We start from the raw sequence: 27,492 nt of genomic DNA, 5'->3' as shown, positions 1-27,492 counted from the left end.
AGGATATATAAGGCAATGCCCATTCAGCGTGACAGCTTTCAAGGAAGGTTTTCTTTGGCCTCGGCAGTGATATTTACTCCAGAGGTTGACAATAGCAACTGCTCTAACATACTCATCTAGAAATCCTAGTAAGCCATAATATTATCCACTAGGTGCCAGACACTCTTCATAATATGACTAATCCTTTTAATGCTACAAAGTAGTTTATATTATTCTCATTCTACAGATGAGTAAGCAGGCTCAAAGAGGTTTAATGACTGATGAAAGGCCAGGCAAACAAGTGGGAGAGCCACTGTTCTGCGTACCTTCCAAAGTCCTACTTTCCCCACTGTGACTACATTTCCTAAATCCATCAACAGTAAGCCTGCGTCAAAGATATCACGAGATTCAAGTCTACTTAAGATTGTTCTTCCACTATCTCTGCAAAAGTCAGAAAGGTGATAATGCTTCCAGGAGACTAAATAAAAGCAAGAGGGAGCAAGTACTACAAACATTTTCAAAGTATCACAAAATATATGATAGAGAAGGTGGGGAGAACAGTACATGATGTCATGATTTAAGAAAAATTTGAGACTGATCTTTAATTTTGCAGAATCTTTTTGTCTCCTGTTACCCTTTATTTTTAAACCAAGGACTCCAAGAACATTCTAGTTGGAAGCCATAAAAAGAAACAGTATTCTTTTATATACTGCTAATAAAGGTATAAACTGCTTAAAGTTTTCTAGGGGGCAACATGGTAGTAACAAAAGCTTTGAAAAACTGGCATACCTTCTTCACTAGCAATTCCACTTAAAGGATTTATCTTCAGAAAATATGAACACATACGAGATTTGGCAACACAATGTCCTTTAAAGCACTTTATTAATGAAAAGTTGGAAACCTAAAAATTCAACAGTAGTCTAATAAAATGTGGCACATATGATGGAATATCATGCAGCCATTAAGAGATGTAGAAATATACTTGATACAACAAGATAGTCATGGTATTGTTGAGTGAAAAAAAGTTACAAAACAGTATGTACAATATGATCCCATTAAAAAAATCTATAAATGCACAGGAAAGTCTGGAAGGCCATATACTTAAATAACAGTGGTTCTCTCTGGATGATGGAATTATCAGTGATTTTTACCTTTCTCACCGAATCTTTTTTCTTTTTGCCAACATGGCTATGACTTCTATTATAAAAAAGCATTAACAATTCTTTAAAAAGTCTCCTTTGAAGCAGGAATGAGAGCAGAACTTAGCACCCTAAGAGGCACAGGGATGTACATGTTTTCTGATACTGTTTTAATGGTTTGTCAGGGTGTTTTGATGTTAGTCACCAATTAAAAGGCACTATGTTGAGTGAAAATGTGGATGACGGTAGTGCTTACTCTAATTCTTTAGACTAAGCAATCTATTCCTAGAAACCTTCCACAGCAACCAAGTACTGGCATTCTAAGCAATACTTCCCACTATGCGTGTCCTTATACCTTCATAACCACTTGTAATATAGCCCAGGTGTTTCCCCTACATGGATAGGGCAATGTTGTTGGTAAGGGTTACAGAAGGCAGAGAGAGTTTTTCAAGTGATGTCAGAGAGTAGGCCTGAAGGTGAAATGCATGTTCTCTTAGTTCTATTGCAGTGGCTCTCAAGCTTTAGAGTGCAATAGTATTACTTAAATGGCTTTTACAACAGATTGCTGGGCTCCACTCTCAGAGTTTGAGTCAGTAGGTCTCTGAAAAGGCTTACAAATTTGCATTTTCTTTTATTCAACAAATATTTACTGAGTTCATACTATGCGCTAGGTCTTGTGCTAAGAGTTGGGAATTTAATAGCCATCAAAAGAATTATAGTCTTTATCTCAGGGAGTCTACATTCTAGAGTGACAGATACTAAACAAATAAATTATAAAAATAACTATGTAATTACAATGACTAGTGCTAGAACACAATAAAGATTAGAAGACTCAGTTTTTGTCTTAAAATATTTAAAAAGCTGTCACATGGAAGACTCATTCCATGGGCCCTTGAAAATAAAAAAATAAGTACAAATGAAGGTACAAAGTTTTTGAAAGTAGTAACTAGCATTTTAAACAAGTCTCCAGGAGATGCAGATATTGCCAGTCTAGGGTCTCACACTTTGTGAATCACTGCTCTACTGAGTAGACCTTTTTTTTTTTCCTTTTTTTTTGTCTTGCTCTGCTGTCCAGGCTGGAGTGCAGCGGTGCAATCTTGGCTTATGCAGCCTCTGCCTCTGGGGCTCAAGTGATTCTCCTGTCTCAGCCTCCTGAGTAGCTGGAGGTGCACACCACCATGCCCAGCTAATTTCTGTATTGTTAGTAGAGACCCCCATGTTGGCCAGGCTGGTCTTGAACTCCTGACCTCAGGTGATCCACCTGCCTCAGCCTCTAAAGTGCTGGGATTACAGGCATGAGCCACTGCGCCCAGCCCTGGGTAGACTTGCTAATTAGCATAATATGGGAGAAAGGGCAGGGGTGGTGGTGGAACTTCCTCTCCAGCTTTTGAGACTCATGTGAGGTAAAAGCCACTTCTTTTCTGGAAATCTTGAAGCAAAGTTGGCTATAGGATAAACTATGAAGCTATCTCTCCATTATGGCACCTCATTGAAGCTTAAAGTGCTAATATAGTAGGGCAATGTATTTCAAAATTTCAGGTGTCTGGGAGATAGGGAAGGAATTTTTCTGGAATCTTGTTGGCATGGAGGTAAGTGGGGCCTCTATGGGTAAACAAGTCTGTGGGTTTTTGCCTTGCCATCCATCATCTTCTGCACTCCACAATTTATCCCAGAAATGTTTTCCCAATACTAGCTTCCCAGTCTCACTTGGTTCTTTGTTCGGGGAGAGGATAACAAGAGACTATGAAGCTGGCTGTACCCTACTGGTGATCCTGGCCTCAGCATTTATTTCCCATGTGATGCAGAGTGAGGGGGCACATTCCCATTTTTGGGTTCATTTCTTACAACATGAATTTTTCTGATTAGCACCATAAAAAAGTTTTAACACCGTGACCTTTTAGGTTAGATTACTTTGAGGAAGAAGGCAGACATAATCCAATAACTTTTTTTTTCCATTTGTAGAAGAGCCTACAATTATTTTAGTTTTTCATTCATATATGCATCCTTCACATGTGACTATAATTTTAGATTAAGCTCAGTGGCACAGAGCTTATTTAAACAATTTTGAATTGCACCATGAATTAATAGGCTTCCCAAGATTTTTCTTCCACGCCTAAGAAACTTCACAGGCCTTTACCTGAGTAAAAACTAAACTTGACTTTAAAATAAGCCAAAACCAAAATAAAACCCAAACAACTAAACCCCATTAAAATAAAAAGCAATAAACCTAAGAACAAACATACATATTGTGGTGGTTCTGTGGTAGACAAATGTACCAGTAGTCTTTGAAGCTTAACAGTATTGAAGACTTCTGTACATTGCTGGGTTACTAAAATCAACTTTCACTTGATGGAAAGCTGAAAGTTCTAAAAAAGGATTTATACTGACTGTGGCAAGGTTAAGCCCGGACTGGGGTCTGATTTAAAGAGGGTGGAGGAGAGGACTGACAGAGAGTAAACAGAGCCTGGTTATAAAAGAGGTATCTCTGGTGCACAGTGATATGCAAGGCCTACAGACTTGGTAGGTCCGGATGCTACAGGGGCTAACAAGGAGAAACGGATATTTACAGGATATTTACTATGTGCAAAGGCTTTCCCTAAAAAGCACCTGAAATACAAGATAGCATTTGCTATTTAATCCTCACAACCACCCTAGGGTATCATAATTATTGTCCTCATTTTACTGGTAAGGAAAAGGCAGTTGTTATACATCTGAGTTGAAGCTTAAAGAGCACAGTATGTGAGGAACACCAGATTTGAACCAGGACCATTTCACTCCATTACTGATACTCTTTCCCCTGTATTACTATATTTCCCATAAACCTAATTTATAGTTGCTGTTTAAGTGGACCTGAAGTTTTGGTATGATCTTTCAAAGCCTACATTTGGACTTATAATAGATGGCACTCTAGGCTGTAGAACTTCCTTTCTGAGGGAAGAGAAAGTTTCATTTACTTGGTTTTATAAAAAACTGACCAGCCTCAGCAGCTTTTGAGGGTTTAAGAATATGGCAATTCAGAGTGAATCAAAACATCTTGTACAACTATAAAACTGCAGAAAAATTTGTCTCATGGCACAGAAATAAAAGGGTAACAACTACTTTTAAAGTTTAGACTGTGAGTTAAATTGTCAACATGTTTACCAAGCTCTTACTAGGGGCTCTTAACACAAAATTTTAAAATGGTAAATGATGTTTAAGAATTCATTTTTTTAAAGTACCAAAAGTATTATTTTAGTAGCTTAACATTCCCTCAATAAATGAACTACACTTTTGTACTTCATGCTTAAGTTAGAGTAAATTACTTTAGTTGTCAGAATGTGCTATGCTGTCTTAGTTATCCATCTTTTTATCTGGAACAATTCTTCCCCAAACTGTCTCTCACTCCCAAAATTGGAGTTAGGTGACTCCCAAATACAGTACCCTGTATTTTCCCCATCACAACACTGATCCTATTATAGGACAATTGCTTGTTTAATTTTCTGTATCCTTTACTGGTCTTTAAGCTCTTCATGTGCAAGAACTGTGTGCATATTGTTCAGGATAGTATCCCCAGTTGACCAGCACATATCTGGCCTTCAACAAATGTTTGTTGAATGAATGAATGAGAACAGAAGTCTTAACATGGAAACAATCTGCCAATTTGCTGACATATAGCTACGGCCCAAAAAGCAATTTTCTGGCTTCCAGTGTGTCACTCATAATTTCATTAGTATGTGTTTCATAACCAGAGAGCCTTATCAAGATAGCCTGTATTCATTAATACATTTTTATGTTTGAATATAAGCTCAGTCACCCAAATTTGTTTGTATACAATTTACTCAATAATGTAGTTGCATTATTCCACACTTTTATACAAATTTGTTGTTCAATAAAAACAAATTCTCTTTACTGTACCACAGTTGTTATTAATGGATCCAATCCCAATTATGCATTAAATTGTGCCAATTGAATAATCTTAAAAACTTTTTGTTAAATTAAGTAAATTTGTCCACCATTTTCTAGAAACTTAACTACAAATTTATCAGAGAAATATGGTATTGCTTTTCAAGAACTAGCTGTTCTTAAATTTAAAAGAAACCATTCCGCAGTATTTAAAAAAAACCATAAAACTCTCAAAATAACCCATCAAAACATAGAAATCATTTGATTTCTGTTGGAAAACCAGGTAAACATGGTATAACTGTATTTTTGTCTATGAAAACATTCAGAAAATTCTACTTTTCACAAAAGAGGTTTATATCCTACAGCTCTTTTTAAAACCGAAAGTTTAAAACAAATTTTAATTTTATTCTTTGGCTATTAATTATACCTAATAAATGAGTCACTGATATTAATTCACAAAAGATTTATTTTACATAAAAGAAAAAGCTTACTGTTAATGAAAAATTCAGTAGAAAACAGTTCTGCTTTAAGTTGAGGCTCAAAAGTAGAAGCTGCTTATTAGTGAAACCTCAATATAAAAAAGAATTTTTAAGAAAACGTTCTTGGCATGAAAGCTCTAACATAAATTCTGTAATGAAATATTTACCATGCAACTTTACTGGCAGAAAGGCCTGTTTCTGGTGGCTGGTATTTTCTTTTCAGTCTCTTAACACATTAACATGGAAGATACTTAACCTGCTTTATTTAGAGTTAATTGTATATAAATACAATGTCATGATGGGTAACCCTTCCATAGTCCACCTATTTAATTGAGCAGCTCTAAGTAGGTAATTGGCACCTTGCCCTTCTGGTTTCCCCTTTCCCCCATTAACCAGTCTGAATCCATTCCAACAACACTGAACACAGTGATCACCTGCAAAATAAAATACTTCCAGTTATTAACTACATTAAAAAATAAACATGTAAAAAACCAATCAGATTTATATTTAATTTGTTTAAATTATTCACCAAAAGGACTTTAAACATTATTACCAATTGTGCTGAAAAATAAAGGATTTATTTATTATTATTATTTTTTTGAGGCAGGGTCTCACTCTGTTGCCCAGGCTGTAGTGCAGTGGCGTGATCATGGCTCACTGCAGTCTTGACCTCTCATGCTCAAACAATCCTCCCACCTTAGCCTCCTGAGTACCTGGGACTACAGGTGCACACCATTATGCTCAGCTATTTTTTTTATATTTTTTGTAGCGATGAGGTCTCGCTATGTTGCCCAGACTGGTCTTGAACCCCTGGCCTCAAGTGATCCTCCTGCCTTGGCCTCCTAAAAGTACTGAGATTACAGGTGTGAGCCACCATGCCTGGCCTAGATAAAGGATTTTATTGGAGGGAGTTTTATACATCTTCAAGTTATTTGGCAGTTAAAAGTTTTAAATATTTCTGTGATATTCTATTACATTAAAGAATAGTAATTACAATTTTATGTAATATAACTATCTGAAATCAATGAAACTATTTCCAAATAACTAATGAGGAATTTGCATTTTGTTATAATATTAGAAGGTATGTCCATTCGTGATATATTTTCTTTCTCATGCCCACAATACTCACCTCATCTGCCAGAAGGGATAATTCAGTACTGTTTGCTGCATCATAATCATAGAGAACCCTGGCCTTCCTGCTGCCACTACACTCCGTAAGGTCACTGAGGTTGGAAGGAGAGGTGATTGCTACGCCACTTGTTGAAGCCATGGCAGAAGAACCAATCGCATTTGGTAAAACTGATGGTACAGGTGTCAGAGAAGTCTGATTGTTGTTACTAAGATAATTGGATGGAAAACTGTTGAAAAGAAAATGGCGAATTATCTATTTCCAAGTGACTAAAGTTCCTAAATACCACCACTCGGTGGCACTGTTTACTTTCTACCAATGTTCACACTGGAAAAGATTTACAGATATTAATAATAGTTTTATCTAACTTCCTTTTCCCTCTTGGGCCAATTATACTAGAGACAATTCAGGTGGTATTCAAATGTAAATCCTTGAAAGTTTGTTTCAAAACTGTCCTTACAATATTAACTTAAAATTAATGACTGTTTTTCTCCCCCCAGGAAAAATAGATGGTTTATTTTTAAAGCACTGCCAAAAAGCTTCCATTAGAATGTTGTCTTAATGAATTGTTAAATAAAAATACTGATGAAAAATTACTTATATATCAGATACTACAAATATGAGGCTTTCTCCATTTAATTCTTTGAAAAATATTTGAATAACTAAACCCTTTTTCCATAAACTGGTCCAATCACATTTTCCTATTCAAATAAAATATTTATTGTCATTTGTATTGTCAATATTATTGATTTGTATCTACACATTCAGCATTTCTATGAGAAGCAGAAGACACAAAATGAAATGATACCATTCCCTTAAGGACATACACACACTGAGAAGATAGACATTCAAATAATATATTATGATTGCTAATTATCTCAATGAAATTGAAGACTCAATGGTAGAACAGGACAAATTTCACAAGTTCATTTGTTCTATTTTAAAAAAAATTTCTATTAGAAATCAGTGATTTTTTTGATTAATGTGCTCATAAGTAACTTGAAGATAATTAGAATTTTTGGTTCAAGGCTACTGTTTCCCCAATAATACTAAATAGGAAACAGTACAAAATACTGGTCTGACATAATTCTAATTCAACCATTTCTAAGCTGAAAAATTATCTATGACAATTCGTATTTAAGTTTTAATAAATCCATTAAACTAGAAAAGTCCCCTTTTCATGACCACTATGCCATCTGGAAATCATTCAGTCATCAGCAAAATTCCTTGTAACCTTAACCTCTTCTCTAAATCTTCCCTTCATCCTCCTGTGCTAGTGTTTGTCTCCTATATTCCTCTTTTATCACCAAACCTAGAGTTCAATGGAGTCTTACGTTCTTCATTACCATTTTTAGACTCTTTTCCCTCAACAATTCTACCCAATCCTTCAACTTCATGTTATCTGACTATATACACTACCAGTATCTCTTGTTGCGGTCACCTACGGATGCCTCATTCCCTTATTTTCATCTCTAGAAGATTTTAGTGCCTGGCTCACTGACATTGTATCTTACTTAATTTTTGGTGACTTGAATATCCATATGGACAATTCTTCCAACACTTTAGCCTCTTAGATCCTTGAACTTTTCTAGAGACTTTATACCTGATTCTAGTTCAGCCACCCATTCCTACAGGCACATCTAGATCTTACCAATTCCAGTAACCACAACCCTTCCAATAATAATAGTTTTCACCATCCCATTCTCTAACCATCACCTTTTTCTTTCAAGTACTCTCACATCAACAAGCCTACCAGGGTCTATGATCCTACCAACACCTTCTTCATGTCCATAGTTAATTATTATAATAACCCCTTACATAAGCTCTCATTTCTTATGCCTCTCACTTCACTGTACTGATTTGGTAAAAACCTCTCTATTTAGTATCCCTGCATCTACTGTGACAGGAGAAACACAGAAAAGCTTGCTGTTTTATCTTCAATTTATGACTAGGAACCTCACATGCTACCTGGCAATGATACTACATTTCTCTAGTCCATTAACTTTCACTTTTCATTCCCCGATGACTATTTCATACCCTCTCGCCTATCCTCAAAATTCCAGCAATTCTCCCCATAACCATTACACTCAACTGATGAGTTTGCTTCCTTTTAACTGAGAGGAAAAAGAACAATCAGGAAACTTTTTTTTTTTTGGTACAGGATTTCACTCCTTTTGTCCAGGCTGTAGTGCAGTGGTGCAATCTCGGCTCACTGCAACCTCTACCTCCTAGGCTCAAGCAATTTTCTTGCTTCAGCCTCCTGAGTAGCTGGGACTACGAGCACGCACCACCACACCTGGTTAATTTTTGTATATTTTGTAGAGACAGGGTTTTGCGTATTGCCCAGACTGATCTCAAACTCCTAGCTCAAGTGATCCACCACCTTGGCCTCCCAAAGTGCTGGGATTCTAGGCATGAGCTACCACGCTGGGCCAGGAAACTCTTGAATGAGCTGTCGATGCTCCTGATGCAAATTCCTCCACACGTGCACAAAATCTCATCTCTTTTTGCCTCTCATATCATTCTAGCAATTCTTCCCTTTCCCTCCCACATTATCATATTTTCTCCATCTATTGTATCATTCCCATCAGCTTACAAACATGCCCTTATTTCTCCTAACTTCAAAAAACAAAAAATTGCTAGACCCTACTTTCTCCTCTGGCTACTGCCTCCTCCCTCTGTTCCTCTTCACAATAAAACTCCTAGAAAGATTTACCTAAACTTACAGTCACAATTCCTTTCCTCCCAGGCTCTTACATTACAAACATTACTTTGCTCCTACTGTTTCACCAAAGCTACTTGTCAAGGTCAGCAATGACTTTAATGTTCCTCAATCCAATGGTCAATGCACAGTCTTCCTCTCACTTGACCTACGCAGTGACCATTTTCTCCCACTTTCACACATGTTGTTGGACTTGACTTCCAGGCCACACTCTTGGTTTCCATTTCACCTCACTGCTTCACTCCTTATCATCCTCCTAGCCTTGTTCCTCAACTCTCCATGCTAGAGTACTTCAGGGATCAGTTCTTGATCCTCTTCTTTTCTCTATACTTACTCCTTTGGTGGTTTATCTAGTCTTACAGATTTAAATATACTTGATGGGCTGACAACTCTCTAATTTATCTCTCTACCCTGCCCCCATTCCAAGTCTAGACCTGCATATCCTAAAACTGGATATCTCCACTTAAATGTTAAATAGATATCTCGAACTTAAACATATTTAAGACTGGGCTTCTAATATAACTGACATAATCCCCCCACAACTCCATCCCTGAAACCTTTGTCTCCTCTGGCATTCCCCATTTTAACTAACAACTCCTCTTTCTTTTCTTTTTTTTTTTTTGAGATGGAGCCTCGCTCTGTCGGCAGGTTGAAGTGCAGTGGCGCGATCTCGGCTCACTTGCAACCTCCGCCTCCTGGGTTCAAGCAATTCTACTGCCTCAGCCTCTCAAGTCACTGGGACTACAGATGCGCACCACCATGCCCAGCTAATTTTTCTATTTTTAGTAGAGACAAGGTTTCACCATGTTAGCCAGGATGGTCTCAATCTCTTGACCTTGTGATCTACCCACCTCTGTTTCCCAAAAGTGCTGGGTTTACAGGTGTGAGCCATCGCACCGGGCCAAATCCCCATTCTTTCAGCTGTTTAGGTCAAAAACTTGCAATAATTATTGTCATCTTTATGTCCAATATACACATAGTCTGTCAAGTAAATCTTGCTACCTTTAACTGTAAAATACACCCAGGACCTGACCACTTCCATCATATCAACCACAATTACCCTGATCCAAGCAACCACCATCTTCTAACTGAATTACTGACTACATTATTGCAGCAAGTTTGAAAGAGATCTGTCAGCTTCAACTCATGCTAACACCTATCCTCAACGTGGCAGCCAGAATGATTCTGTTAAAGCCTAAAATTATGTCACTCCTCAGCTCAAAATTTCCAAAGGCTCCACATCTCTGAGTGAAGACCAAAGTCTAAACAGTAGCTTTCAAAGCCTTGCATGTTTTGACTCCCCATTTCCTCTATTCATCTCTAGCTAAGCCCTCCTTGCTGTTCCTTGACCATGCCAGCTATGTCACTCCCTCAGGGTTTTTGTACTTGCTGCACCCTCTTCCTGGAGCTTCTTCTCTCCGATGCCTGCATGCTTTGCTTTCTTACATCTTTCCCTACTCTCACCAAGGTAGTTCCCTGCTATATTTTTCTGCACACCATTTATCACCTTCTAATATACTATATAATTTACATACATAATGCTTTTCTGCTCCCTTCTGCCCCCATATAGAATGTAGATTCCAAGAAGGCAGGAATTTTGGTTATTTTATTTATATACTATATCCTCCATATCTAGAACAGTGCATTTTAAAAATGAAAACCATATGTTCCTCTGATGGATAAAGGGTTTTAATGATAAAAAGAAATAGTTTTAACTATAGCTTTTTCTCTTTAAAATTCAGACTACTGCTTCTAGTATCCCTTCCTCAGGGAACTTGGCTCCTCAGCAGTGATTAAATACATACATTTCTGAAGATAAGAAAAAGCTCTATTAATAGGAATATGTATATACACATGGCTTTTTTAGTTCTCTAACCATGGTATTTTACTTTCAAATCTACTAGTATGATTTTAGCCTTTGTTTAGCCACTAAAGTCTACCTATGTCAATTGTGCAGAGTTAAAGATTTAAAAAATGAACTGAAAGGCCATTTTCACCTTCTAAAAACTTTTATTGATACATTAAAAAATCATAGCAATTACTCATACTATACAAATGTCAATTAAGCCAATGGAGCTTGATATGTAAAAGCCTTCCAATTATTAAAAAAATGGCTAATCTTGTTACTAATACTTCTGCTTTCTCATCTTTAAAATATGGATAATAAAAGTACCTACCTCATTTAGTGGTGAGGATTATACAGTTAATAATAAACATGAGGTGTCTGGAAGAGCATCTGCCTACAACTTAAGCTCAACCAAAGTGATTGCTGTTATTCAGTTACTACTACCTGTTGGTACTGTTATTACAACTATTAACAATATAATCTGGTTCTATTCCTCATAAATAGCTTTTGAATTTATTAGTGTGGATCTGGATGATTTGTGAAGTTCTATATTTGAATATTTCTATGTACTATCTTAAAAAGCATAACCTGCAACAAATTAAAGAGATAAAACTTCCCACAATGTCATTGGTCATTAGCAATAATATAATTGAGGGTAGAGAGACAAGCTACCCTCAATTATATTGAAAGATTTACCTAAATCTTTTCTACAATAGTAGCACTGGTTTTACTTTGTATTGCTGGAGCTTATCTCAAAGTGCAGTAATAATGTAATAACTGGATTTTGTTTAAATGGCCAAGTCCTAAGCATAGTGTGGCTTTAAGCAGAATGCAAGTATAAATGGTAATAAGCAACCCCTATGCTGCACTTCCAGAGTTTCAGGATAAAGTGGAAAAAAGTACTAAGGCTTCTTGCGCTTAAAATAGTTGTACTGATATAAAGATAAAGTGGTGTTCTGCCTTGAGATATTAATACCACTAATAAAACCTCAAACATATAAATATGTAAATGCTTCTGTAAATTCTGTTAGATTAACTAATGATTATTACGCTACAATTCATTTTTGAGGTCCAAAATTGGTTTCACAGATGTGCCTAATTTCGTTCCAGGCCAAGTTTTGAAGTGTTAATATGCAGAAAGAAACACCAAAGTGACTTTTTTATTTACCTTATTCCTTGAAATGATTTTTTGGTATTCAGATGCTACATATCACTTCAGATGCTTTAATGGTTCCTCATTATATACATTCCAAACTCCTTACAACAACTTACTTTTAAGGCCATTCATGGTGTGACTCTGCTTAACTCCTCTAGATTGATATACCATTCCATTCTTGAACACCATGCTCCAGCCTGAACTGACTACTGTTAGTTCCCTGAACTTGCTCTACTCTCTCTTTCTTCTGGCTTTTTTATATACATATCCTTCCTTGCTTAGAATGTTCATCCCTGTCCCTTTCTTCATCTAGAGTATTCCTACCAAGATAACTTTGCCTGGGAAACTCTGCTAGATATACCTTACTCACAGTTAGATATGTTCACAATGCCAGGCACCTTCTACTTTTCTACTTACCACATAGCCTGTCTACCAATGGCTTACTTTGTATTTCTACTTAGACTAAGTGTTGTGAGAGCAGAGACCACATTTGCCCTATACATTATTTTCAGTGTCACCTTATAATGTGAGCTCCATAAAGGCAAGCATCTTTGCCTGTTTTAATTAGCTGGTATTACCCTAAATATATAACACCGTTTGGCACATGGCAGATAGTCAATAAATGAATGAGTGATTGAGCTATGTGTTTTACATATTATCAGTCTGCTTTAAAGTATATTATCATACTCAAAATAATCGCATCAGTAGATATGAGGTCTTACAAAATGATCTAAAACTTTTCTTTTTTTCAATATAGTAAACAAGTGAGTAATGAATAAGTATAAATTAGTTTATTTTTAAGGTTAACTGTAAATGTAATTATATCTTCCTCAACTAATAGCAAAAAGTATTCAGTGGCAGGAGAAAAGTTAACCTGAAAAACTTTAACCTTATAGCACTGAGAAGGTATTCACTTTTTTTTTCCATCCCTATTAATATCCCTTTGTGCCAGAAGGGCTCAAAATATTTTGTTACCTCAGAAATCTGATAATTACTTTTCTAAAAAAAGAAACTATTTCTAAGAAAGCTAATAAGAGCCCTTAAGTCCTCTAATTTTCATCCCTACTATTACTTCATATGCAAAAATCTGAATTTCTCCTCTTTACACATGAAAAGCAAATTATCACCTTCCCAGTTGTTTCTGGAGGTCCAACATATACTGGTAACACTGTGCATAGTAAGTCATTTGGGCTTCTACAAAGTCATTCAGACAGCGAAGATGATGGGCCTGTAAAGGAAAGTTAATGGTTCTTAGCTCTATAATCAACTTCAATGGCAAATGCAAGGGGGAGACAGACCACAATATTGTACTGAGGTAGAATCACCAGTATCTAACATCTTACTACAAGGTTTATTAAGATTGACCTTGGTCAATAGTCACTAGCAAACTCTGCTTAGCAAATAAATACCAATATGTGATGAGAGTGGGAGAACTAGGTGATAAGATGTAAACAAAAATTTAAAATATTTCTTTAGATATACTGGAAACTAATACAACTTAAATTTCCTTGATACTTGACTGAAAAGTTGAGTTTTTCCTCCCAAAATTGCCTTAGGACTACCAAAGTCTTGTTCCAAATGAATTTCCAATGAATGAATACTCACATGTGTACTGCTGATTCCCTCTAGCAGAAGTCTGGTAATCTCTGCTTGACGATCAAATTCACTTTGAGTTATTCTTAATTCCTGTTCAGACTTAAATTATAATATACTTTTAGAATCTCTTTAGAAGACTCAGTCCATCTTCTATAAATTTATTTTAGACAGTTAAAAAAATTCCCCAAACAAACCTCAAGTAAAAATATAATAATAACCTCAAGTTATAATTGGAATTCCCCAATTCTGCTTTGTATCTAAAATGGTCCCCGGATTTCTAGACCTTAGCTTTTCTGTATTACTCAACTGGACAACTGATTCCAGTACTTGACTCAAAAGAATTTGTTATACTAAAGTTTAGTGATCCACTCTTAAAAGCCTAGAAAAACTACTATGAGAAAGTCAAGATATTTCCATAAATTTTCTAGTATCAATTTTGCTAAATTTTAATATTTATAAAATTTTAAGATGACCAGTTTTACAAGTATAAAATTCTCAATTATTATTACAGTTTTTACTTTGACGTTAAAGATAGTCTTCAGTCTCAAATGCGAGACTTTAGAGTGAAGCCACAGGATTTTTACCTCATGTTTCGCTGCCAAACACCTGTTGCTATCACCACAGTTTTTAGGTTCATTCAAAGGATTCTTTGTCTTACATTTTAAATGTCTTTTAAGGTTTCTTTTCAAACTATGCATAAAAAATGCCTTATGCAGAAATATAACTTATTAAGATATACTAGGGTTTTAAAAAGTTTTTTAAGTTATGATTGAACTTCAATCAACGGTGTGCTGTTAAATTCTTCTCCAAGAAATAAAAAAAAGCTCTCATATCCAGATTTTCGTGATATAAATACTCCCACCATGGCTGATTTCCAGCTACTAAGGTGAAGTCATAGACTGTGGAGTTGGGAAGAGGTGTAAATAATAGTATGCCACTACTGGCTTCAGCCATCTGATAAAGGAGGCTTATTGCTGCAACAAAACAGTTCACTGAAAAATCAACAAGATCTAAAAAAGGCAAATAGTGGCAAAAACATCTCAAACCTTTATTCAGAGTTGGTTGTTATTAAGTGAGAAAGAGAAATAAAACCTCACAGCTTACTCAGAATAGTTTGCTTATCTTCTATTGAGAATTATCATTGGTAACATCGTCATTATAATGATACGTTTGACTACCTCTCCAGCACAAACAGCTTTTTCCACCTATGCAAATGATTTATGACATTTCCAAGATATAACAAAAGTGAAAAAACAAAAAAACAAACAAGGTATGAACTTTTTCCTTTCAGGCCTCATCTTCCTCTCCTCACCCTTTTTGGTGGCAATAGTTAACCTACTGAGCCAGTCCAACAAGGAAGCAGCAGGAAAGTAGATAATCAGTTAACCTAGTGAGCCAGTCCACAAGGAAGTAGCAGCAAAGTAGGTAATCAGTTGTTGTGACATCCCATTGGCAACAAACCTAGCAGAGGACTAAGAATTAACCTCTAGCTTGGACTCATGGAAATAAGCTTAAATTACTTAATAAATCAAAAGTAGAAATTAAATTTACTTGACTAAAACCAGAGCCCATGGTGTTTTGATAGCAGGGCTAAAGTAAGCTTCATCTGGAAGCTAGTATGAAGTAGAAAAAAGTCCCAGGAAAAAAAAAGAAGCAATGTTTTTCCTAAGGAGAGCATTAAGGAAAACCAATTACGTCAATGTTATATTTGCACTATTTACTGTTCTGCTTGGTTGCATACAAAATGGCTTTGAGTAACATTAGTAAATACAACAAACCAAAAATAAATGCACCTCAGAAGTAAACTAGGCTAGTCCATGTAGGTCTTTGATCGTGAAAGTACAGTTTCATTTAATGGCCAAGAAATGGCAGAAAATCCTACTAATTGACATTATTTCTGGGTAGGGTGTAAGCAAGTAAACTAGGTAGCAGATTAAGGTGACAAGGGAGCTTGAGACTAAAGTGAAAATAATGTTTTCATGCTAAGCACACTGAATAAAAAATATTAAATGAAGGATGAGGGATCAGTCCTCTAGGTTTGAGTTTTATTTAATCATGAAGAAAGGCACCATGTTACAAAGCTTAGGGCGTCCTTCTGTACAATCTAGACTTTATTTAGAGAAGGTAGATGATAGGGAAAAAGGCATCTCATTTCCTGAACAAGTTTCAGTGCATGTTTGGGTGGCTTCAAACAAAGTCAATTGTCCCAAATCATCTATACTTCTGACATATATAACTGATCATAATAATTGATCTGAGAGGCTAAATTAGGTTTAGCATAATCAATTTACTTTGGAAGAAAATGATCTACATTAGAAAGATAAGATTAAAAAAACGGCAGATATTCTGTCCTGTAAAAAATCTCTAGGGAAAAGACCATCTACTGCTAAAAATAACTGCTACTAGACTAACTGATCTAGACTACATGATAGCATAACATGGGTTAGGTAAGCCAGAAGAGCTTTTTTGTTTTAAGGTAACTGCAAGACAGGCAAGAATCTGTTGGCCCATGATATCAGGATTGGGTATCTGTAAGCCATACATGTACCCCAGAATTTAAAGTATAATAAATCAATAAAAAAAATTTGGTAATGCTTCTGAGGCATTTGCTGTGATTATCTTGATCAGTGTTGCTTAATATACATATGGCTTAAAATCTTAAAATACTCCAAGAATACAGTTTTAACATTTATACATTTTTATTTTATTTATTTATGTTGATTTATTTTTTGAGATGGAGTTTTGCTCTTGTTGCCTAGCCTGGGGAGTGCAATAGCTGATCTCAGCTCACTGCAACCTCCATTTCCTGGGTTCAAGCAATTCTCCTGCCTCAGCCTCCCAAGCAAGTAGCTGGGATACCATGCCCAGCTAAGCTTGTATTTTTAGTAGTGATGGGGTTTCACCATGTTGGTCAGGCTGGTCTTGAACTCCTGACCTCAGGTGATCTGCCCACCTCAGCCTCCCAAAGTGGTGGGATTACACGTGTGAGCCATTACATCTGGCCATTTATACATTTTTAATTATAAAAATGTCAGAAGTGAGATGTGAAGAAAAAAAACCCCTCAAATCCATTTTGATATGTTTCTTCAGATTTTTATGTATATGTATATAACATGAACATTTGTTTCATGAGTTTCTTCCCATGTATTATATTAAGTATTTCCTAAAGTTGCAGAGATTACAAAATCAAATCAGAAATTTTCTAGCGTACCTTTACGCCAAGGAGGAAGACATTCTGTTTTTTTTTGTTCAACCTATATTCTCTCCTGTGTTACTCTGCCTTTTTTCATGCTAGAAGTTCAGGGAGAAATCAGAAGCCAATGTGGAACTGTAACTAAATAGATGAACAGACTCCACAAAAGGGATAAAAGCATAAGGCAAACATTTCATACTGGATATCCAAGTCATAGAGTCAATAGCTCTATAATCTAGCCATAAAACAGACTGTATAATCAATCCTATGAAACCAGAAAATAAAAGTTAAAGTTTATAAAGCTATTAATTGTCAGGGTTCACAATCACCACCTGTCCTCAGTCCCCAGTGTTATCCTCATGTGGAGGTCAGAGTTTGGTGGCCTGAACATAAGAAGTAAATGAAAAATGCTTCTTAAGACTTAAAAAAGCATTTGAAACAAGTCTGCATATAATATAGTTTATAATTTTATTCCTTAAATTCTTGCTTAATTATTTGATTTCCGAGCCCACAGAAGATTAGAAATGGTAACACAGAAGAACTGCTAGCAGCAGTCATATAGACAGCTTCTAGAAGCAATGGTCTGATACTGAGGGAAGAGGCAACACAGTTGTAAAACAACAAATCCAGTCGTTAACAGTATAATAATAAATATTCATAATAATGACCTTAACTGTAGTAAAATCAAATATTTGCTATCCTGTATTTAATGCTTTGGGGACTGAGGTAGGTGGGTGGATCACCTGAGGTCAGGACTTCGAGACCAGCCTGGCCAACATGATGAAACCCCATCTCTGCAAAAAATACAAAAAATTAGCCAGGCATAGTGGTGGGCACCCGTAATCCCAGCTACTTGGGAGGCTGAGGCACAAGAATTACTTGAACCCAGGAGGCGTAGGTTGCAGTGAACCGAGATCGTACCATTGCACTCCAGCCTGGATGACAACAGTGAAACTCCGCCTCAAAAAAAAATTCATTTGTGTGAAATATGATAGATCCAACTATCTGAAGATACAGGACACAGTGTTAACTATATTTTACATTTTAAAAACTGTTATTTAAAAAACCATTAACAAGCGTTTCACTTGCTTTCTATAGCAAGGTACTGTAAGATTACCACTTAGCATAACAAGTATCTAAGATTTATCGGTGTGTGTGCAAACCACATCTCTGCAGGATCATTCAACTGCTTGGCAGAGCTTCTATTAGCTAAAGAGACTTGAACATATCCATCATTTTCAGATTTTATAAGACACAGTAACACAGACTGTGACTGGACCCATGGCTGTTGCCCAATAAATATTTACTAAATCAAAAACAATTAAATTCTTGTTTCACAGTTTTGTAGTTTAATAATTTACTTACTTTTGTCACTTCCTCTGCCCAAATCTAGCCAGCATTAAAAATTAGAGAAAAATACAGAGCATGAAAGTTGGAATTTATTTTCTACAACTTAGTATAGAAAAATATAAGTATTTGTTTAAACAGCATACCCTTTTTCAGAATAATTTTAATAGATTAAACACAGTAGTAACTAAACATACTGTGAAAATATGACTTTTGTATGTGTCATTACTATCAATTTAAAAATCTTATGCTAAGCCTATAAATTAACAGTTTTTCCAAAATTTAGAATACCTAACCTTTCTTAGCTCCAGTATTCTCATCTGGAAAATTAGAGATTTGGACTAAATGATTTCAAATTTCTCATTTAGGTATAAATTCTAAAATTTTAGGAAATGAAGCAAAGCAAGGATTAATGGACACTGAATGCCAATATGGCCTTTTTGGAGGGAAACAGTAAGCTGGACACATAATAAATATAAAATTACCAGTGGTAAATGTATTTTACTGTAAGCAGATTACATTAATTGTAAAAACAAATATTCATGAAACAAAGTCTTGTTAATTGTTTAGAATTATGTTTTTATCTGAGACAAAAAGAAAACCTATGCTGAAATATTTTCGCCTTTTCATTTACCTATAGCTAAGACAATGGAAACACATTAATGCTTTCTCTTGCTATCTAAGGTAAGCCCTAATTCAGCCAGGACTTCAATAATTGGTTTAAAAAAAACCAAAAACAAAAATGCATTTTATATATTCTGTACAATAATCTTTCCTATTACTTTCCTGCTTTTAGTTTAATGCTAGTCAATGAAAGCAGCCACTTAATTGCCAATTTATTAGTTGTACTGCAGGTCCCTTGTCAGTTCTAATGAAGTAATATATCTAGAAATATAATAAAACACACTATATCTACACATTTTTATTGGCTAATGTGCACAAATTGTTGGCTATGTTCAGGTTTTACAACTTTCAATTCTACTAAAATAAGAAACTTCTGATAGCTCAAAAATTTTTTCAAACTAAGCTCAACATATACACTGGATACCATAAAACAATTTGCATTCTCTATTCTTTCCCAAGGCTATCACTATTTCAAAACTTTCTTAAGTGAGTTAGCACTGGATGGAGAATGAGCCTGGTCATTATAGGAGTGCCTAACCTACTGGGGTCTGTCTTGGCCTGAAATGGAAGAAGAAATTAATTCTATGTTGAGTTTGGGTGAAAATAAGGTAAATTATGAAGGTACTGAGCAGCAAAGTCAATGTGTTTACCTTACACCTTTCTTTAAGTATATTTTGTTAATTTTCTTTGCCAAAAGTGAAAATATGAAATGCCAGCTTAAATTAGCATCTTTTACTCAGTGCAAAAAGGCACTATATATTTATGTATAAATTCATATTCCAAAATCTGTATTTGGTATAAACAACATATTTGGCAATTAGAACAAACAATTTCTTTTGAAGTTCCAGTATCACTTTGGCTAGTATTTTTTCCTTGTATTTTTGTTGTTAGAGATAATGAATACATGGTTCTAATTATTTTACAATTTTACATGCAGCTAATAGCAAGAGAAGGCACTTTGATTCAAGATGTAGAAAACACAGTAGGCCAACAAACCTTCAGCCATTTTACATGCAGGAAGTTGAGCACGTAAGAGAAATTTACCATAATGTTATCTCCTTCAAGGCGAGCTGAGTTTAGTTGCTTAAGTGCGTAAGTAAGAGACAAAGAACACATTATACCAATGAACACAGTGAAACAAATTACTTCAGCACAATAAAGAACACATTAAACAAGCGAAAGAGCCAATAAAATATTTTTCTACTTAAAAAAACCCCACTATCATTATTGTTCTATGAAACTTCATATAGTGGTGCCTATTCATTTTTCCCCCAAATTCAAATTTTCAAAACAAAATATATTGATGCTTGACTTTAAATGAGAATCATTTAGGGAAAATGTATCATTTTTAAAACTGCCAATTACCTAAAATTTTTATTGAATTCTCACTAAAAAAGTCCTTCTGCATACCCCAAATTTTCCTATTCAAAGATCATTTCTGTTTTATGAATTTATGATGCTTTCAGCTACATTCTCTTTTAATCAGCCTCAGCCAGTTCTTGGCATACTCTGAAGAAATATTAAAGGCATGTCAATCCTTGTATTTCTAATAAACTTTAAATTCAAATGTGTACTTAAAGGTTATATGAGGATGCTCTAAATTTATTGAGTTTACAGATTAAAGATTTAGACTACTGTGGAAAGGCTTAAGTTTGCTATATGTTACTTGAAGAAATATTTTCCATCAAATTTGGATATCTCAAAATAACTCTAAACCACTAAATACTGCAGAGCTCTGAAACCAGCTGATTTTTATCTTTAACATTACTAAAACTATAAAATATTTTTAAAGTTTACATTAGATTAAAGTTAGAAAATGTAGGTGCCTTGTCATTGAAATCCATTACAGCTGTGTATCCTTTAGGCAAAATGCCTGGAACCAGAAGTGATTCAGATTTCTGGTTTTTGAATATTTGCATTATACCTTTTCAACCCCTAAACAAGAGAATTACAAGGCTTCTATCAGCACTGGCTGAGCAACCCTAATGTGAAAAGCTCCAATAAGCATTTCTTTGGAGCGTCATGTAGGCACTCAAAGAACTTCATATTTTAGAGCATTTCAGATTTTGGATTTTTCGATTAGGGAAACTCAACCTGTAGTTATTTTTGTTCTTGCTTCTCTGGTATGTTGTATCATGTATACAATCTTTTTCAAACTGTATTTCTGTTTATTGTGAAACCTTAAAGTAGGATTTCTTTTTTCTGCTTAATTGGTATATTTTTGAGAAATGCCTTTGACATTGCTTTACCATTCTGCAATATGCTAACTGATAAAAAGCAATATTAGATATAAGTAGAATTTTTTTACTGATAGAGCTGAATCATCAAAAAGTTTGATGTGTTATACCAGATTGTGAACTGAGGGCAGCAGAGAATTTTACATCATTTATCTATGAACTACTCAGTAGAGTATCTTGCACAAAATTAGCATTCAATAAATACAGAATTTTAAAAAAGTCACAAGTAAGTAAACTATTCAAAAAGTGCCAATGTGGATAGATCCCAAACTTTACTATCAGATAACTAGTTACAAAACAATTCAGCCATGAAAATTTATAAAGAAGTGAAATCAAAGTCTAAGTTTAGATTAACCACTTCAGTTGCCAACTAGGAACCAGGAAATGTATCAAAGAAGGAAAAAAAAGCAAACCCAAACTCCTAGTGATTTCTATTCTTTTGTACTCTTCAAGTAAATGGAAGAGAAATAAAGAGGGTAAAAAAGGATCACCAAATACAGGCATACCTCCAGACTTTATGTAATAATAAACTAAGAGAACTTTCCCTTCCCAAAGTATTTCAGACTTACTGCTATAAAGTTTGAAGAAAAATGAATTGGTTATCTAGGGGAAAAATACAATTAAAATCAGGAAATAAGACTTTCTGTCTAGACTAAAACTTTAGTGTTTAGCTATAGTTAAATTTTGCTTTATGTAATATATAAGTTCTAGAAGAGCTGTGTATAAATAAAATTGCTGAGCTGAATAAAATCATTTGTATCATCTTTTACTTTAAACATAAATTCCCATAGAAAAAACCTTTATCCTCAAAACTACACAGCGGAGAAAAACTGCCAAGATCTTTTCTAGATATCTCAAAAGGAAGTAGCTCTCAAAATTGGTCTACTATTATATTTAGGTCCCATATATTTTAAGAGCAGTGGTAAAATAATTTAGAAATATATTAAAGGACTTTGTACACTGTTAAATCTATATGTGCTTATGGGTACTTTTCCAGGTAGAAAAGCAGACTATCTGCAATAGTGCTTATTAAACAAAGTTTTGTACTGAAACTTGACAACAGTATTTTTATTCCACAATCATCACTGAGCACATTTAGGCATCTTGAATACAGAGATTCTATCTCTTTTAAATATTTATTTCCACATGATCCTTTTTTTCCTGGTTATGAAGTTACCATCTTTAAAAAACAGTTTATAATTTACTTTTCAAATTCATTATTAGCAACTAGAAACCAAAAAAGAATTCAAGGTCTCCTGCTATCTACAGTGTTCATTTTCAAAGTTCGGATGCTGCAGATAGTCTGTTTAGGGAAGTTTTGTTGTTTGTGATGATGATGTAATGATAAACTGTGAAGTGAAAATGCTAGTGAATTTGGAATTAATGTCTTAACAAAGATAGCTCTTCTCTAGCAGTATCTAATACAGTGTCTCCAAAAAAGAAAAAATACATAGAAAAAAATAACATACTGCTCATACAAGGTATGGGGTAGTTCATAAGACATTACTACCCAATACCAAGTTAATCAGTTTTAAATTTCACTCTAAATTAGTTTTCAACCTTTTAATCCCCCAAACAAGAGAACTATAAGACTTCTACCAGCACAGCAGTAATATGCTCATTAAGGCAATCATTCTTGATGTTGGCAGTGGTAGTGACTTGGAAACAGAAGGCAAGGGTAATATCATGCCATAGGTCAAATTAAGAATTAACTTGTTAGCATCTTCTAACAAATTCATACTTGGTTTATTTTGTACTATTTTAAAGGTATGCCAATTCAAATCTGATTAATGTTTTCAAATTTTGGAATGAAAATATGGACAGTATGACTTTGATTAAAAAGCTTTTAAATAAATATTTGAAGAAAAATTTAATTACTATATTTAACAAACACCTACTCAATTTTAAGACTATTCTGGGCTGGGTGTGGTGGCTCGCGCCTGTAATCCCAGCACTTTGGGAGGCCGAGGCGGGTGGATCACGAGGTCAAGAGATTGAGACCATCCTGGCCAACATGGTGAAACCTCGTCTCTACTAAAAATACAAAAATTAGCTGGGTGTGGTGGCATGTGCCTGTAGTCCCAGCTACTCAGGAGGCTGAGGCAGGAGAATTGCTTCAACCTGGGCAGCAGAGGTTGCAGTGAGCCGAGATTGCGCAACTGCACTCCAGCTTGGCACCTGGCGATGGAGCGAGACTCTGCCTCAAAAAAAAAAAAGAGACTATTCTGAGCTTGATTTTCTGAAACATAAACTAGAATTTATTTATCCAAATGAGTTTCCTCTCATTCAGCTTTGCTGCCTGAAAGTCCAAATTGCCACTGTTTGTTTGAATGGTTTTTGAACTATTCTTGGTGAACATTTTTAGTTAGTTTGTAGTATGTGAAAAGGAAACTGATCTAATTTTTAAGCCACATACAAGTATTCTCAAACTTGATTCTCATCTTAATTATTATCCTTTTTGTTATTTCCAATCATAATAAATCTGTTTCCAAAAATACCTGCTACCACCAAGGATATTTAAAAAACATGATACAGCATTAGGAGCACCACAGTTTTTATTTTTTAGCAGCAGCTGTATAGCAAAATATTTTTTTTTTTTTTTTTTTAAGACAGGGTCTTGCTCTGTCACCCAGGCTGGAGTGCAGTGGCACAAACTCAGCCCACTGCAACCTCCACTTCCCATGCTCAAGATCCTCCCATCTCAGCCTCCTGAGTAGCTGGGACTACAGGTGTGCGCCACCATTTTTGTACTTTTTGTAGAGATGGCGTTTCGCCATGTTGCCCAGGCTGGTCTCAAACTCCTGGGCTCAAGTCATCTGCCTGCCTCAGCATCCGAAAGTGTTGGGTTAACAGGCATGAGCCACTGTACCTGGCCATGAATATCATCTTTTGATATGACTACTTTACACTGATTTGGATACACTAAGTTCTGATGAATTCCTTTAGGAAGCACAAAAACAAGCTCCTAAAGTTATGTTCTTGTCTTAATGATAGTCTGTATCTTTCATAGTATATTACAAATTTTTTTTTTTTTGAGACAGAGTCTTGCTCTGTTGGCCAGGCTAGAATGCAGTGGCAGGATCTCGGCTCACTGCAACCTCTGCCTGCCAGGTTCAAGTGATTCTCCTGCCTCAGCCCTCGAATAGCTGGGACTATAGGCACGTGCCATCACGCCCGGTTAATTTTTTCCATTTTTAGTAGAGAAGAGGTTTCACCATGTTAACCAGGATGGTCTCGATCTCCTGACTTTGTGATCCACCCACCTTGGCCTCCCAAAGTGCTGAGATTACAGGCATGAGACACTGTGCCTGGCCAGTATTTTACAAATCTTAAAGTTATTAATAAAAAATATTTTTCTATTTACTTACTGAATTTCTAGTTTCTGCAGCTTTTGCCTTTTTTAGTCTGGTTTTTGCAGCATCCAAATCCAGTCTCTTATTTTGCAATAGTTTCCTTTCTTTCTATAAATACAGAAAAAAAAAAAAGGCTAAGATGCTAAAATCCTGTAAGAGCATACACATTTAAAGTACTATTCCCTAGTAAACATATGTATCATTTGGTAAAGATCTATGATTACCAAATTGGCTATAAAGTGACCATTCAGGTATCTGTCCCCCCACCCCCTTGTTACTGTTTTAAATCTAAAATAACCAAAACATTATAAATGTCTGGGAAAGATGGCAGGTGATGATGGAAACAAAGGAATATCAGTTTTAATATTTTGTGATCCTATCCCCCCCTCGGGAACATTTGGCAATACCATTTTGGTTGTCACAACTGGGGGAGGGATGTTATTGGTGTCTGCTAGCCGGAAGCCAGAAATGCTGTCAAACATTCCACAAGACAGTCTGTCTCTACAAGGAATTATGCAGCCCCAAAGCTGCATAATTAATAGCCAGACTGAAAAACTGTTTCGAATTGTTTCAGATTATCCAGAAAGTGCCTATAAAAAAGGAAGTATGGGCCTGGGGCAAGGTTCCTTGATGCCTAGTGTTCTACCTCAGGGATTGCGCAGGCTACTCTTAATGTGTCATAGCACCAAATACAACCTAACCAGTCCAAAGCAGAATTTCAAATTTGCAGAATAATGAATAAACATTAGTATAGTATCTTAGAATTCTTCAGGGAATTTCAAGCTTCTGTATAATATGTAAGTTTATTATAATTAAGTTTGCTTAATTTCACCCCACTGACAAGCTATTAACTTTTTTTATTTTATTTTTTTGAGACCGAGTCTCACTCTGTCACCCAGGCTGGAGTGCACTGGCACAATCTCAGCTCACTGCAATCTCCGCCTCCCGGGTTCAGGCGATTCTCCTGCCTCAGCCTCTGGAATATCTGGGATTATAGGTGCCTGTAATCCCACTATGCCTGGCTAATTTTTTTGCATTTTTAGTAAAGACGGGGTTTCACTATGTTGGCCAGGCTAGTTTCAAACTCCTAACCTGAAATGATCGGCCCACCTCAGCCTCCCAAAGTGCTAGGATTACAGGTGTGAGCTACTGTGCCCAGCCGCTAATATCTTTAAAATTATACTTTAACTTAGTAGTTCTTCTGTCTCAAGCCAAATACTTGTTTATATAGAGACAAATCCATTGTGAACATATTGAAAGTTTCTATAATATACTGTAATAAGAAATCTGCAAATTAAAGTTTGAAGTATTTATAATAAAGAGCAGCTTTGCAAAAATGTAGAAAATTTTCATTCTCTATCACTACATGGTGATATTTGAGACCATATTTTCATAAGCATTCCAGGAACCTGTCTATAGATTTTTAGGATTGGTAATGAATGAAAAGGGATAAAAGCATCTGAATAACATTGCAGAATACACAAACGGAGTAAATATATCAGAGTCCTTTATTTTGGTTTAATTTTGTGTTCTGGTGAACACAAACCCAGGAGCTAATATATGCCTGTAATATCAGACTTCAACTGCTACCTGGCAGATATGGGAGACATATGTGCTTGTGCTACTGTCCGCTGGGTGCCCTTTGCCTTCAAATGGTGGAAGATGGTGCCTTAGACCCAGGCCCTGGAGCTGCCAGCTCTGCCCCAGTATGGATGGCCCATGTCACCATGCAGCAGCAAGACTCCTTGACAAGTAGAGGAGCCTGGAGAGTCGAGGCAACACAACCCTTTCCTCCCCGTCCACCCTGACCCTTGGATCCCATAGGATGGCAAATGCCGCCAGCTTGAACCCCTGTGGGGAAAAGATGGAAAAGTTTTCAGCCAAGAGGCGTTTACTAAATAGGCAATAAAGCGCTGGCAGTCGTGAATGCAAAAAAAAAAAAAAAAAAAAAAAATCTGCACCTACCCAGATTATTTAATTTTATAATCCACTACATCTACACAGTCATTAAGAGGCCAAATTACTCATTAAAAAGCGTAACTATATTATCTAAATTATTGTACTAAATAAAGGAGACATTTTTCAACTCACAGCAATTGTTTTGTAATCTCCTTCTATAAAGTTTCTTAGAGGAGTAAGAAAATTTAAGGCTGACGTTTGAATCAGTTCTCTGTCTGCCGTTCCAATTCTTTTTTGGGTTTCTCCACATTTGATAAGGGCGTTACCTGCAAAGGAAAATAATTTTTTAAAATCATTGTCTGGTAATATCAGAAAATAAAATTATGTAAAGATAAATCAGCAATTTGGTCTGTTTAAAAGTTAACTGTTACTTGTTTGCTTAAATAAAATCAAATAGAATTACTGTAATTAAGGTAGTTTTATTTTAAAAGTAAATTTAAGAGTATAAATGTCTAAATGAAGGAGACAAAGATGAACTTCCTATTGTAACATAGATAATTGTACCAATTCTACCAATGGGACTAAAGAGGGCAGATCTACCCCAAAATATTTATGGTCACAACTCAAATAATGTACAGTCGGCCCTGTGTATCTATGGGTTCTGCATCCATGGACTCAACCAACCACAGATCAAAAATATTCAGAAAAACATAAGATGGCTGAGGAGCCAGGCACAGTGGTGGCATGTGACTGTAGTCCCAGCTACTCTGAAGCTGAGGCAGGAGGATCATTTGAGCCCAGGAGTTTAAGGCCAGCCTGGGCAACACAGCAGGGCCTGTTACCATTTAAAAAAAAAAAAAAAAAAAAAAGAAAAGAAAAAAAAGATGGTTGCCTCTGTACCGAACACGTAC

At 35.6% G+C, this 27,492-nt stretch overlaps 1 protein-coding gene across 3 annotated transcripts in view; it reads right to left on the bottom strand.

Moving 5' to 3' along the window:
- Positions 1-842: 842 nt before the first annotated feature.
- Positions 843-27,492, bottom strand: part of SH3GLB1 (SH3 domain containing GRB2 like, endophilin B1) — a 43,851-nt gene continuing 17,201 nt past the window's right edge. Inside the window, exons 4-11 of one of the 3 annotated variants that reach the window (XM_032247780.1) lie at positions 26,774-26,907; positions 24,698-24,790; positions 20,089-20,175; positions 18,487-18,510; positions 13,938-14,027; positions 13,460-13,560; positions 6,609-6,837; positions 843-5,913 (exon numbers count right to left, since the gene is read on the bottom strand). In XM_032247780.1, the coding sequence (XP_032103671.1) occupies positions 5,806-5,913; positions 6,609-6,837; positions 13,460-13,560; positions 13,938-14,027; positions 18,487-18,510; positions 20,089-20,175; positions 24,698-24,790; positions 26,774-26,907 (866 nt within the window). In that variant the 3' untranslated portion in view covers positions 843-5,805. The remainder of the gene's footprint in view (positions 5,914-6,608; positions 6,838-13,459; positions 13,561-13,937; positions 14,028-18,486; positions 18,511-20,088; positions 20,176-24,697; positions 24,791-26,773; positions 26,908-27,492) is intronic. The other 2 variants (XM_032247781.1, XM_032247782.1) reach the window with 2 other exon arrangements.

Source organism: Sapajus apella, unplaced genomic scaffold (genome assembly GCF_009761245.1).
Source record: "Sapajus apella isolate SASKATOON/1434 unplaced genomic scaffold, GSC_monkey_1.0 scaffold64, whole genome shotgun sequence".
NCBI lineage: Eukaryota > Metazoa > Chordata > Mammalia > Primates > Cebidae > Sapajus > Sapajus apella.
Note: the sequence above shows the minus strand (reverse complement) of the source record. Positions and strands in the feature narration are given on the sequence as shown.